We start from the raw sequence: 15,309 nt of genomic DNA, 5'->3' as shown, positions 1-15,309 counted from the left end.
AACCAGCTGCGCTGGAAGCTCCGGCTTAAGAGATTAAAAGATGTGAAAGATGAGCTTGTTGAGTTAGTTGTGTTAGAATGTTGCCCACAAACTACTAATCAGAACAGATCAGAAATCAAAGTAATAATTCTATTGCAGAGCGAGTATGAGAAATAATCTTAACAAATAAATAAACCAGCTGGAAGTTTAGCTCTTCTAAGTGATTACACATGCACTTTCTTGCCTAAAGAACCAACCCACCCCCCGCCCACTCATCCTCGACTAAAAAGTTCAAAATTGGAGCTAAAGGAGATGAACATTTAGAAGTGAATATTTCCAAGCTCTTATACTGTAAATTTATTTTTTTCTAAACTTGCCAATAGCGAAGCCATGATGCGCCGTTGATTTGATTGTCCGGATAAAATTTTGGGGAGAAAAATAGCCTAAATTAGAGGCCACGGCTTTGAGCTAAGCATTATTTTTTCTGTTGGGATAATACTTGGAAAAGAGTAGGATAAACCAAATAAAATGGTACAATAGTGTGTATGTAATAAATAGTGGTATATTTGGAAAAAACCTGTTTCGGGTTTGAAAAATATTCAAAAGGAATGGTCACCCCAGCCAATAAAATTATGACAAAGTCCAAAAAATATAATTTTCAGTTATAACACTGTGAAAATTTCTCTGATCTTGATCAAATTTACACAGGAATTGTGTTTTAGTATCCTTTACTGAATTCTCATAGTGATATGTTTGTAAAAAATCTGTGTCGGGTTTGAAAAATCAAAAGGAACGGTTGCCAACCGCGATGAAATTACGACAAAGTCCAAAAAGGATCATTTTCAGCCATAACACTGTGAAAATTTCTCCAATCTTGTTCCAATTTTCACAGGAATTGTGTTTTAGTATCCTTTACTGAATTCTCGTAGCGATATGTTTGTAAAAAATCTGTGCCGGGTTTGAAAAATCAAAAGGAACGGTCGCCAGCCGCGATATGATATGAAATTACGACAAAAAGTCCAAAAACGATTATTTTCAGCCATAACACTGAAAATTTCTCAAATTTTCACAGGAATTGTGTTTTAGTATCCTTTACTGAATTCTCATAGTGATATGTTTGTAAAAAATCTGTGTCGGGTTTGAAAAATCAAAAGGAACGGTCGCAAGCTGCGATGAAATTACGAAAAAGTCCAAAAACGGTCATTTTCAGCCATAAAACTGTGAAAATTTCTCCATTCTTGTTCAAATTTACACAGGAATTGTGTTTTAGTATCCTTCAGTCGAGCACACTGTCATATTTTAAACGACAAAAAAATGAGTAATCACATCATTTAGCGCCACGCTAAACAAAAGAAAAAAAAGAAAGATCAAAGGCTTAAAACAAAAAGTACTTAAAACGTTCAATAACACGTCGTGGTGAAAACAAAAATACGATATTCGTTTAGCGGCTCTTATAAGGAACACATTGATATATATTTCTGCTACCCCACAACTTGCAGTCGAAAAATTGAGCAAAATATTGAAAATATTTCTGCGGTGAAGTTTTCAAATTTCCTTATAGAAATCTCATGTTTGGCACTCCTACACGGTAGAAAAAGTGATGAGATGAGAAATATGACGTAAACACGATGCAAGTAGTAATTATATTCCCAAGTGATTACGAAAAGTAATTCTTTCAACAATGGTAAGTTTTTTATTACGTCTATTAGGATGACGTCTTTACAGATTCCTGTGAGAGTTACTAAGAAGGTCATTGACATGCGAATGAGTTCAAGGATATTATCTAGGGCCCTCTTTATATCACGATCAATAGGGGATAAAAGCTTGCTTTTTTATGCTTTCTCACAAGCATTAATGTATATTAAGGCAACGTAAAAAGCTCGGTAAAATAGTGGGAAGAAATATTATTTTATCAGATACGTATTATCCCTGCATCACGCGAGTGGTATTTTAGCTCTCCCGCCTCTCGCACCTCCCTGTGTCACATCAAAGGAAATATACCATATTACATCCCTGTCTCATGCGAGTGTGCGAGTGATGTTTTGCTTTCCTATCTCCCTGTCTCACAACGAAGGAAATACACATCATGTCCTTGTCGGAATACACATTACATCTCTGTCTTGTGCGAGTGGGATTTTTTACTTTCTCGTCACTTTTGTCTTAATGACGCGACTTAGAATACCGCTATTATTACCCTAAGTTGATTAATTTTCGCATGTACTTTTTTTTAGAGAATTGAGAATTTTAAAAAATTCGCTGCGAAGCAGCCTCTTTTTCACTAGATTTCACCAAATTTCTTTAGTTTTAACGGATTTTCAATTTATAGCAAGAACTAAGTTTTGCGAAAAGGGCCAAAACTCATGAAAATTACGAATTTACCATTTTCATCGACCTCTAACGTTAGAGGTCGATGCCATTTTCAATTTCCCTACCATAGGAAGTTAAAGGTTATCACTTAGTGAGCTTTTGAGATCCTATATTAAGACCCGGTGGGTTTCAAAACTTCACTGGGTCACTGAGAAAGGGGTGTTCTATTATATATGAAATATAGAAAATGTACGTCTATGCGTGTTAGTAAATGTCCCGGGACAATGTATATCATCCGTTTATGAATTGGGGAGAGAAAAACTCCATATTGAGTAATTAAGTCATTCTGAGGGGCTCAGATAGCCGATAGAACTTTCCAAAGGGGATAAACTTGAAAAATTTGGGGGGAAATGATGAAAATTTCGAAAGTTAACAAAAGTAACACGCCGCGCAAGTTTTTCCTTCCCCGACCATTTAAAACCCCAAATTTTCTTCCCCGTTAAGATATTTTGCAATAGAAATTTCCCGCTATAGGTCCCCACCGGGTTCTGTGATACAAGAGTGTTGTGCAGATTATTATGTTCTTCTGTTGCTCGCTTATCCTTCTGACATGTGATCTTCACAGCTTTGGTAAAAAAAAAAAACGCAAAGCAAATGCTTGATGAGTTTTTTTGTTCTTATATAAAGTCTTCGTTTCTTGCTCCATCTTGATTCCAAAGAAGACAGACCCTAAAAATGAAATCGGAAAAATGATCAAATTATATCTAATCTCACTAATTATGCCAATTAACTAAGTGTTAATAACATTTTCAAGTTTCAATTTATACCGTTACAAAATCAATTTGCTTGCGTGTTCTCAAGTTTTTGGATATCGTGGGATTTGAAGATTTCTAGTGTTTTAATTGCTTTGATAGATTCAAAACACAAGTTACTCTGCGGTGGAACATTATGATGTTCTCATTCGATAGGTCTTTTTGCTTTTCTTTTTTGTATAGAGATGACTTGAAAAGATCGCTCAGTACTCGACTGTCCTTTATTGAATTCTCATAGTGATATGTTTCTAAAAAGTATGTGTCGGGTTTGAAGAATCAAAAGGAACAGTCGCCAGTCAACAATGTAATGATGAATACAAAACAGGATCATTTTCAGCCATAAACATAACACCACAAAAACTACTCAGATCGTTTTCAAATTTTCACTGTAATGTTGTAATTTTAGTATTCTCTTTTAAATTCCAATGGATGTGTGTTTGAAAGTTTCATTGTCAAGTTACCAACAGAATTTTATGGCCATAGCCATATGCAAGATTTAAGCACTCGATTCGATCAGCTGACGATTCACGGCCAAAATTTCTCCAAAGTCTTTCCACATTGTTAGAGAGCCAGTATGCATCAAACTTCTCATAAATCATGTCCAAAACATCATGAATAATGATGAAAATGATCAATTTTTCACTGAGATTTGCCATCTTTTTCTTTAAAATACTTTCGGCCAGAATCAAATCACAGTATTATTGGAATCAGATAATCCGTTTTTATTAAATCGGAATAGATCATCGGATTAGATAAACAAACAAAAAATGTCTTGACCGTCGTCGTCGTCGGACGAGAGAGAATTTAAGGCTCCTAGGCCGGAGCAATAATACGTAATATGTAATAATGGTAATAGCATTTAACGTAATATGAAAATATGAATACTGCCGTCCCGAAAAAAAACCGAACATTTACGGAAGAGACTAACTACGGGGATGCTTGCGCGACAACAAACAACAAAATTTCGAGATTCCAGTCCAATATCTATGCGTGAAGCTATGAGTGCCTCCTCGTCGCTACGCTCCTGCGGGGGCAATAATATCTTATTGATGTTAAACTGCCCGAAATAGATACATTGAAATAAGTTTGGTGAAATGAAATGAAATACAACGATTTACTCAAAAAAATTTAGCCTCGGGTCATTTTTCGATTACAGTTACATCTTCGAAGAAATAACAATCTTTGAATTGACCTTTTCATAAATTACGTCACGAACATCACTTGCCTTGTATGCAAACAATTACCATGGTGATTATGTCTCTTGAGGCATTAAATAATTTTTTTATGGATAGAAAGTAGTTTTAATAAAATCCGCTGGGAGATAATCACCATGGCAATAATTTCAAAACGAAGCAAGTGATGTTCGAAACGTAATTTATTAAAAGGAGGACTTTGCTTGTGTTATGATTGGAACAAAATTAACCTCTCTAATAATACCCCCTTCTTAATGAAGCGTTCTAATTTTGACAATAAAATCAAAAGATTCAAACAAAGAAGAAGTAATTCAACAATATTATCCGTAAAAAGATGTTACCGAATTCAAAATTGAGTCAAATAAAAATGGCGGTTCCAAATTCTTCTGCCCATCGGTATTACACTTTTGCTATTATCATTCATAGTAAGTATAGTATATTATCATCTATTTTGTAACATGTTTAGAGCTTTGGTGAGGTTGGCAACAGCTGTGTCTACATCTTCGTAATCAAGAGCACTCATTGCATATTTACATAGTTTAGAACATTCTTGAAAGTCTACATGTGAATTCTCTACACTAGCCTGTGCCGGCGCAACATATCCTGATGATGGTGGCGGTGCTTGGTTTGAAGGCTAAAAAGAAAACAAAAATTACAAAAGATTAATCAATTTAAATACAGTCTAGCTTAAAAATTAGTTAATTTCCTTTTTTCATTCCAAAGAGTGTCAAGTTTTTACAAGTGATACTTTTATGGACCTACCTGGTTATGCATTTAACACATATATAATTGATATCTACGTGAGCGTGACCATTAAACAATCATTCAGAACACTAATAGTGACGATCTATTAAAATTAGTCATTTGTTTCTTATAAAAAACCGTTTAGAAACCAAAATTTCATGCTCTTGAAATATTCTTTTATATTCAAGACTTCGTGAGCAAAAAAAACATCGATCTCATCAAAATATTGAGTAATTTGGCTAAGAACATTGATGTATGCTTATTAATAGTGATTCTTATAGATAAAGATGCGTTTTTTGAGCTGAAAAATTCATTTTTTACAAAAATCTGCTTGAGCCATTTTTCACCTATGATGGTACCCTACTTTCATACAAAAAATCAGAAAAAATTAATGATCCAATATTTCGCCAAGTCCAAAAAACCTGTTTTTTAGCCGGTTTTTGGCCCAAATTTGCCCGAAAATTTTTTTTTTTCGAAAATCGGGCTCCGTCACATTCGAGGGTTTATAGTTATGCATCTTTGTGCAAAAAATCAGAAAAAACTAATGAGCCAATCTCGAGAAAAGCTGGTAACGAACGAACGAACGAACGAACGAACGAACGAACGAACGAACGAACGAACGAACGAACGAACGAACGAACGAAACGAACGAACGAACGAACGAACGAACGAACGAACGAACGAACGAACGAACGAACGAACGAACGAACGAACGAACGAACGAACGAACGAACGGACGAACATCCAACGGTTAATTTATAGGACCTCCACCGGGGTAAGTCCAAAAAGAAATCGGCCATAGACAGGAGACACATCCCTTATTTTTATAACCTGATTTATAGGACGGGATCGACCTGGGAAGCAAATTTTGGCATAAAAATTACAGTAAGAAATTCAAATTTAACGCTGTCCTCACTTACTAAAATTAAAACAAGTTTGGAAACTTGCATTTTTTTCTAAGAAAGTGTGACCAGTGGGAGGATAACAAAATATGATTTGCTATTCTTTCAACTGTCATTTAAAAGCTAGGAAATAGACCTTATCGGAGTTTTTGATTTTTCTAAAAAAGCGATGCATTGTGAGATTGTTTCGAGTGTATTACAATAGAATTCCCCTAAGAGGTTTCTATTGTAATACACTCGGAACAATCCCACAATGCATCGCTTTTTTAGAAAAATAAAAAACTCCGATAAGGTCTATTCAAACTCATAGCCCAAACCATGCTATTCATTTCACATCAAAATATAACTGTTAGCCAAGGCATGAAAAGACTAATCGAAGAACGCGTCTAGAACGCGCCGCAATCATGACGACGGATTGTATCTAGTGGTTCCTTTGTTTTTGAGGACTGCATTTTTTAAATCTAGCGATGGATTTTACTTTCAAGCCGGCGTTTTTATAAAAACAACGCGCAGGCGTCCTGGAGGAGTCTCAATTCTAGCTCTTCGGGCTTGGAAGTCAATGACGTGTACCTTTCGAGGGGCAGGGACCGGCTCCGGCGTGTATCCCGATGGTCCAGGTTGATCCATATTTGCAGGAGGGTAAGGTGTGTTTGCGGAGCCATCGTTCAATTGCATGCTTCCGATTCCTGAAGTAGTGGCACCAAATTCAGTGCCTTCGAATTCCGACCCAGCGGGTCCAGGAACAGGGGTCTCTCCTCTTTGTAGACATTTGTGAATTTCAGTAGCCTTCCATTTGGCATATCTCTGCTGCATAGAGCACTAAACAAAAATAGTTTGAAGGGTCAAAAACTTTTTTCTTTGTTCCTTTTTATGTAAGAACTTTTAAAATTTGATTTTTAAATAATTCAAAAGCCATTAAAGATATTCCTTATTATGATAGAAAATGAGACGCCCCTCTAGGAATAAACAATAGCGAGTTTATGTATTTGCTCTTTTGAGGATGGTAGAGTGACTGAAGCGATTCGGAATAAACCGCATTTCTGAGCCGCGAAATCGAGGACGGTAAAAGTGCTGATTTACCGTCGTCCTCAGTCAGTCAGGATATAGATAAATTGAAACCTTACCGTCTCCGTCGCAGAAAATAACGCATACATAATCTCGGTAATACGCTTGGCACGAAAGAGAGAAAAATGTTTATGTTTTCTTTTGTTGATTGAAAATACTATGTAAGCAAATGTTAGGAGATACAGTAAATGATTTCCCTTAACCATTGGACGTAGACAGGTTTTAAGAACGTGGTGGCCGTAACAAAAAAATACACGGTTGAAAATTCAGAAAGTTTTCACTGCAATATAACGCACAATAGCCTGTACCACTCCGCCCGTAACGGGCGTTTTTTATATTTTGAAAAAGCTTGCCGTGTATCTTTTCAGTCAGCAAAAAAGAGTTTGGTACAGGCTAAACGCACACAAGACTTGATATTTATACTGGAGTATACACCGTACCTCTTCGCTAAGTTCACTGAACTGTGTCAGGACATCGTATAACAAGCTTGACGAATAAAACGCTTTGACCACATTCCTAGAAAACAAATGAAAATAATATACTTTAAACTACTTTCCCAAGACATTATGGTGATTTACTCAAATCTACGCCGTCAAAAACTAACATTTTGAGATGAGCATTATAATTTATAGAAAAAATGGCAAACCGAAAAATCAGAAAAAACAACAAGCTAATCGCAAAAAACAGGATTTACCAACAAGAAAATCCGATTTTTACCGTCAAAATAAATTTTCCAGAGAAATCGGCTTCAGACTTAGAAAGCCTTGCTCTCTGTCTTTATACAAAAAATCGAAAACAAACTTATGAAGCCTATTTCACAAGATCTTTGGGCACTTTTTGACCCAAATTTGCCCTGAATTTTTTTCCCCAAAAAGAGACAGAAGGGAATTTCCCCAAATAAGAAAAACAGATTTTTACGGCGAAAAGCAACTTTTCAGAAAAAACGACTTCAGCTATTTTTTAGAGAACCTTGCCCTCAATCTTTTTGCCAAAAATCAGAAAAAACTAATGAAGCAATTTTGCGTCCAAAAAAATCGGGCTCCGTCACAATTTGGGTCGTTTGCACCGTTGTGCCAAAAATCAGAAAAAACTAATGAGCCAATCTCGAGAAAAGCTGGTAACAGACGAACGAAACAACGAAAAGACATGGGTTAATTTAAAGGACCTCCGTGGTAGGTCCAAAAATTAGCCAAAGATTGTAAAATAAATCTTTTAAGTCCAGGATGCATTAAAAAAAAAGAAAAAAAAGTGATACTCTCACCATCCACTAGTTTCGCTTTGAAAGGAAACTCACTTGTTGAAATTGGCTTTTCTATCCTCACCATCTGCCCATGTGAATAGATTGACAGTGATGTTTTCAAGGTGAGCTTGTCCAACGATGTCATTGGTCACACTCTCATCACCCTGTCCTGTCAGCTCTTTCTTGACCTTGAGAAAAAATAAATTTACGTTAATTTTTCAACGGGAAACAAAACAAACATATAAGATTTTTTGCGAGATTTGATTTGTGAAGTTTTGCTTTAACCTTACAGTTACAGTTTAAGATTTGAGCCATTTTATGAAATTATTTTTTATCATTTTTTAATCTGGGTGTCCACTGAAAAAAATAAGTTCGTCGCAAATATCTGTTTAAAACAAAAAATAAATCATACAGATATATGTCTGGAATTTTAAATCTATTGCAAGCCTGGATTTATTTTGTACGACAAACAAATTCGCGACGAACTTATTTTTCCAGTGGATATCCAGCTTTACATTTGAAAGAAAATTGCGTAGGATTTATATTGAGGTTAAAGAAAAAAAGCAAATGTTGAATACTTTTAAAATAACTTTTATCAGAGAATCGGTTGTAAATACTTACATTTTCCAAATTGTCCATCATGCCAAAGAGAAATTTCTTTGCTTCTGGACTCTTACTGTCCAACTTGATCCCTTTATGGACTGCATACATCCGACCTACAAGAAAGAATCATTTTTAATGTTTACCTACAGTTCTTATTCCCTTATATCTAAACTCTTGTTCACAACTGTCAGGGATAACTTAAAATATCTTTTACACTAGCCATTAACTTTCATACCACTGAAAAACAGATTTATAACTAGTTTCTAAATTGTGTTAAAATTTTTTAAATTTCTTTAATTATCTATAAAATACAACACACTTTTCAAAAAAATGTAAATTTTTAGAAAGCCTCCCTCAATCAACGAACTGCTGACCTGTAGAGGAAACTCTTTCATCAGTCGATTGACAGACAACTCTAGATTTGCATGCTGGTATTGTATGCTAGTATGCTATCTTGAATCCAATAAGGAGAAGAAAGTTAAAATGCACGTTGCTACTTCTTAAGCCTGCACTTTGAGATAACAAAACAGCAATGTCCAATTTTCATGGATAGATAGCAATTCCTGTATCCCAAGCACCTTCTCTTTTTTTACTAGGGGAAGCATCTCGGTTCGGCCACCTGTCTGGTTGGTATTTAACCGTGCAGAATGTAAACTTGACCAAAATCATGTATTGACTTTTTGACTTGTTCAATTTGACTGAAATAATTGTTTCTGAAGGCTAATTTTTCAACTAAAAAAATTTTTTCCTACCAGAATATATTTGGTACTTTGCAGACCGGTCTGTAAAATAAACATTGACCACCTGCCAGAACTCAGGAACGAATGGAGCTTTTCACCAGTAATAAATATTGACCATCTAAGACAGTGTGCAAAATTTCAATTTAGTCAAGTGAGCAGTTGGTATTTTACAGACCGGTCCATTTTTTACCTAAATTGCTCACTTTCAGCATAACCACTTGTCTGATTTCGCTGAAGTTTTGGCTGTAAACTTGTGTTATCAACACCTAGCATTTGCCAATCACTAGATACAGTAGCCTAGGACTGTTTAGGCAAAAAGGGCTGGCTGTAAAGTACACGATAGCAACAAGTGGCAAAAGATTGACCCTCTGCCCCAAAAATGCATGTCACGTGGAGCTGCCTCACAAAATTTGAGCAATGAACATTAGAGTGAAAAAAAGTTAGAGGGGGGTCCTAATTTTGATATTTTCAAAGAATGATGATGTCATCAGGTGGCGATGATGTCATCAATGGAGTTGACATTTTCACCAAAGATGTCAAACGACGCTGACATTGATTATGACATCATTAAATGTGACCATACAAGCAATTCAAAGGACATGAACTTCTTGCCGGCAACTAGCCAGCTTTGTTTTTGCCGGCGAATTGCCAGTTATCTGTTTGGTATAGCCGGCAATGTTATAACAGTAGCCTGCAAATTGCCGGATGACATAGGGGGAAAAGTGCCTGCAAAAGCTGTAAATAAATTTTCTTTGTTGCCGGCAAATTACTCTTTTTCTTTGTTGTCAGCAAATTGCTGGCTCTTTTTCTTTGTTGTCCTCATATTACTGTATACTTTTCTTCATTGCCGGTAGATTGCCAGCAAGTCTCTCCTTAAACCAAATCCTTTTCTAAAAATAGAATTTACACAAATGCTGCCAGCAAACTGGCTGCCGGCTTATTGCCGGTTGTAATTGATGGATTGCTGGACTCAACAAGAGTGTTACCGGTAAGATGCCAATAGTTTTGCGGTATCAAGCCAGGAGATTTTTATGTACTTAAAATCGCTTGGAGATTCACAAATATGTCAATAGCAATTGGATGCCTGTTAAAGAATATGATTTTTGTAAATAGTTCTTTTAATCTTGAAATTTTGAAATACGAGCAAAAGAGAATCAAATTTGATATTTGTTTCCTATGAAGATTATATTACAGTTAAAATATGGTAAATTTTCATGAAAAATATTTCCCGATGGCGGTACCCCCAATCGTGTCCACAGAAAAGTGCCAAATTTTTAATTATCGGGAACTCAGGGACACCAGTTCACCATGTAGATAAAAAATGTACGGAATGAAACTTGACAGAAGGTTTTCAACAAGATTTATTTAGATAAAACGACAAGAGGTTCATTACTTGTGAATTTCAAAACCTACATAAGCAAAAGCAAAAGTTGTTGTGTAGGAAAGAGTAAACGCAAAACAGAAGGTTTTTTTGTGTTGATCAGGTATGTTTTTATTCTATCTGAACTGATATTCAAAAAGACCCTGAAAGACCAAGGAAGTCCTGACTGAAAATAGCAATAGGCATGGTAGCCTGGATATCCAAGCTCAAAATCCAACTGCTCTAACTTGGGACTATGTGACAAAACATGGGACGGAAATTCAGCCACCATTTCAACGAACCGAATCCTCAAAAATCGAAGTTCCAACTGCACTGCTAGGGAGATCAAGCTCTATACTTTTAGAACATTCAACCATCAACTGCTCTAACTTAGGACAATTGGTCGAAACATGGGACTGTTGATATCTGGCCTGTATTTTCACTTACTGTTAAATCTCTTTTGACAACAAATTTGTTTTGATAACTCCACAAGTTTATCAATCATACTTTTTGTCATAACATGTCACAATAACTTTCACTGATAGCGCACCCTTTTTAACTTTTTTGTTTTCATTCAAAATGACCGGACGCTGATTGGAGAATTAGAGAACGCCTGCCGTCTAACCGCCTATCACCTGATGGGAATAACAAATAACGAGTGTGTAATTTGCCACGCGAGTGACGTCAAAGGCTCCATCGTTTTGCCACTAACTTGTTCTTCTTCGTTCCAGACACTCGCGTGTGTTCCACTACGGATTTTTCACATTAAAAGATTTAAAAGCCTACTTGGTGCGAAAGAGAAATTGTGTATTTTTTAATACGCCGTTCATTAACTCAAATCAAATGACTTTGGAGGTTTGGTGAAATGTTGGCCGAATTGCCGTCCCATGTTTTGTCAGACAGTCCCAAGTTAGAGCAGTTGACGGTATTTAAGATACCAATAGCAATATACTCTATCAAGAGTTGTAGAAACAGATTTTGCTTCAGTCAAATGAATGGAAATATAATAATAATTGGTTGGTTGATATTTCTGGCTCTGCACGTTCGCAATCGGTCATTGTCTCATTTTAAGATTTCCAGTTTTAATTAATTGTCTTGGGAGCTTGAACTTTATTCAGGTAGCTCTCATCCTTGTTGTTTTTCTGAAAGCTTGATTTCCTAGTGTGACTTAACACTTACCAGGACCAAAACCCGGAGCAAAAAGTAATGTTTTTTCGTGCTCCCCAGCACCGGAAGATTCCGGAGTACTTCCAGTATCCTGGACCACAATTTTCGGTGATTGGCGGTCTGCACTGGAACTCCGGAACGCTCCGGAGTTCCACTCCCACTCCCGCTTACTGTCCCGTGGTACAAAAGACACGGCAAGGAAAAATGTATGAAAATGAAATTCAGAATTTAATATCTAAATGATAAAGTTACATATATATCTACATGTTTTTTTCTTCTTAGTAGAAAAGAATTTATTCATCTTTGCATTTCAAAAAACCAAAAGTCTTTAACGATCTTTGTTCATTCGAAATCTTCGATTTTCAGAGCTAGGGTAGCCCTGATTGTTGTGAACAAGATCACGGCACTCAAATTTTGAAAAACCATGGTTACTTTTGTTAAGATTACAATGGAGCAAATCGGTCTCGTAACAAACGGTTTTTGAGCTTGAAAGATGCTAGATCAAGCTTTCTTATGAAACCTTGCGATCATTGGGTTCCTGCATTGTCTTTGAGCAAATTTGAATCAAAGAAGTAAATCCAAAAATTTTCAAGTACTCCGTTGAATTCTTATGTGGTCTAAGGTAACAGCAAAGAGCTTAGAACTTCCTCTTTCATACTGTGCAATTATTCTTATTGTATCTATATCTGCTCCATTGTAAGGGAAAGTTAATGGTATAGTGACCCCCGTCTCTCACAAGTGTTTCAACCGGTATTCCAACGAAGCCATATTTTGGTTTGTACAGAAATTTTGCCCGCTCAAATCTAAACAACAAAATGGTCAATCTCACTAAAGCAAAACATTGCGGCAACAGCATTTCCCTAGATAAAAATTCTGGTCACATGACCATCCATGATTTTAGACCAATGAAAACGCTTCATTTCCCCGGATTAAAGTTGTGTCTACACTAACACGCGGGAATTAGCTAGAAAAAGAGAGAAAAAACCGGGGGTCAAATTAAATGTTTCTCCCTTCTTGCGGCAAACATAAAAGACTTTAAGAGGCCATTTATCTAAGAAAGGGGTGTTATATCATAAATGAATTATGTAAGTAAGTGATATTTTAAGTAAGAAGTTCATTAACAATTTTATTTTGAAGTTTGTTTTTAAAAACAAAACCCCCTTGCTACATGATAATCTCATTTTCTTAACTTATGCACCCATTTGCAAGTCTTTGTAATACAGATCATTTGGAAGTGTAGTTGCAGCCTATACAAGAATTGGAATCTAAAGTCTGAAGTCGTAACTCCTTGCCAGTGACCCCGCAGAGAAATTTTTAGTTGGCAGACACTGACTTTAGGTTGGTTTGGAAATCATTTTATTTTGAAAATGAAATGTAATCTTCACTTTAGATGAATACTTTTATTTATTTGGATTCATGAAAGGTTCAAGGTTTGTTTACTTTTTATTTCAAATTATTTCATTGATTTATTGAGCTGCAATAGCTGATTGAAAAACAAAGATTTTTGATAGTTATCAGCGTGGGCTTGGCCGCCATTTTGAATTTCGATTTTTTTTCTCCTGTACTCGGCAATTTAGAGGTTGTTCGTAATACGCGATTTGGCTTACGCGTAACACTTGTGCTCTATGGCTCGCCCTACGGAAAAACACTCTCGCCCCAAACTTCCTGTGCAAACTTTTTTTGTAAAACACTTTCGATTTCAGTGCTGTGGAAATGTTACAAGAAGATGGCAGGAGGTTTTTGAACATAATTCTTCAAAAAAATAGAACTTCAAAATGGAATATCTGAAAAACTACTAAAGGCTAAAAGATGAGTGACCCTTCATTAAACTTGGTTTGGCATTTTGAAAATGAGTTTGAAATTTTGACTGACCTCTCTACCTGGGGAGAAATATTTTTATTGTAACCATGATGCTTAAACGGTTTTTTAGAAACTGATAAAAATCACTTGCTCCGGGAGAGCTCCAGAACTTTCCGGAGAGAAAAATAGTGTCTTTTTAGCTGCTCCGGAAAACTCTGGAAGTTTACAGAGCGCTGGGAGGGTCCTTGATTAACTGACGACAGTGTAGTGTTGTTGCCCTTGCATCAGTGGAGGCTAACAACATGCATTATAGGCATAGCCCTCAAATGAATGACCTGTCTTCTGGTCATTAAAATACAACTACGCAGCTCCGCTTGCAGCTCTACTCTACCATTTTTGTTTTGATTTAACTTTGTATTTTAACGACCAGACAAGTCATTCATTTGAGGGCTATGCACTGAACCAGACCCCCGCGCTCGATAGGATCGATCATCGGAACGGCTCGATGACGGATCGATATGTGATCGATGGATTACTTATCGATCCGGATAGGAGATCGATGGAAGATTCAGCCATTAAAAAGTCTTGAGTATCGATCCTTCGTTGATCCAATATCGAGCTAGTATTTCAATCGAGTATATCGATTCGTCATCGATCGTTAATCGATTCGTCATCGATCGTTAATCGATTGTTAATCGATCGTTAATCGATTGTTAATCGATTCGTCATCGATCGTTAATCGATTGTTAATCGATTCGTCATCGATTGTTACTCGATTCGTCATCGATCGTTAATCGATTCGTCATCGATTATAAATCGATTCGTCATCGATTTTAAATCGATAGGTGTCGATAGGTAATCGATAGGTGTCAATAGGTAATCGATAGCGAGAAAGATCGATTAATATTAGAGCTCGATTTTTAGAAAGAGTCGATAGGGTCGATAAGATCGATAAAAGATCGATGATAGATCGATGATAGATCGATAACTAATCATAAGCTTAAAAAAATCTTGAGTATCGATCCTCTATCGATCTCCTATCCGGATCGATAAGTAATCCATCGATCACATATCGATCCGTCATCGAGCCGTTCCGATGATCGATCCTATCGAGCGCGGGGGTCTGGACTGAACTGATGCAAGTTACCCAGCCAATCTCCACGGTAGCATGTTTTTCACTTTATGACAGGTAAATTCCCCTCTTTCCTCAGCTGTAAGCACTGATTTTAGTAGCAAAATAATTCAAGATTTTGTACTTACAAAAATAAGCCACTGTCGGGTCCCTCTTGTCGTATTCTTTTGCCAGTTTTAGATAAGAATTTATTTGTTTCAAAGTTGGAGGTAGCGCCGCCGCCATATTGAATCTTCGAAAAGTAAAAAAATGCTTGCGTAAGCTA

General features: G+C 36.4%; 1 protein-coding gene across 1 annotated transcript; it reads right to left on the bottom strand.

Moving 5' to 3' along the window:
- Positions 1-4,611: 4,611 nt before the first annotated feature.
- Positions 4,612-15,307, bottom strand: LOC136802322 (vacuolar protein sorting-associated protein VTA1 homolog). The gene is made up of 6 exons (XM_067059038.1): positions 15,173-15,307; positions 8,864-8,958; positions 8,297-8,430; positions 7,443-7,518; positions 6,508-6,756; positions 4,612-4,925 (listed from the first exon to the last, which is right to left on the bottom strand). Exons 1-6 carry the CDS (start codon positions 15,267-15,269, stop codon positions 4,734-4,736), a joined length of 843 nt encoding a protein of 280 aa, XP_066915139.1. The 5' UTR covers positions 15,270-15,307; the 3' UTR covers positions 4,612-4,733.
- Positions 15,308-15,309: the final 2 nt, after the last annotated feature.

The sequence above is a fragment of the Clytia hemisphaerica genome, unplaced genomic scaffold (genome assembly GCF_902728285.1).
Source record: "Clytia hemisphaerica strain Z4C2 unplaced genomic scaffold, Clytia hemisphaerica genome assembly, whole genome shotgun sequence".
Taxonomy (NCBI): Eukaryota; Metazoa; Cnidaria; class Hydrozoa; order Leptothecata; family Clytiidae; genus Clytia; species Clytia hemisphaerica.
Note: the sequence above shows the minus strand (reverse complement) of the source record. Positions and strands in the feature narration are given on the sequence as shown.

Bases quoted from the DNA above. Each gene is read 5' to 3' on its own strand.
- LOC136802322 (XM_067059038.1), bottom strand. From the start codon at position 15,269: ATGGCGGCGGCGCTACCTCCAACTTTGAAACAAATAAATTCTTATCTA. The intron at 8,431-8,863 runs GTAAGTATTTAC...TTTTTTCTCAAG, and splicing joins TGATGGACAATTTGGAAAAT to GTCAAGAAAGAGCTGACAGG. The intron at 6,757-7,442 runs GTACGGTGTATA...ATTTTTGTTTAG, and splicing joins TCAGTGAACTTAGCGAAGAG to TGCTCTATGCAGCAGAGATA.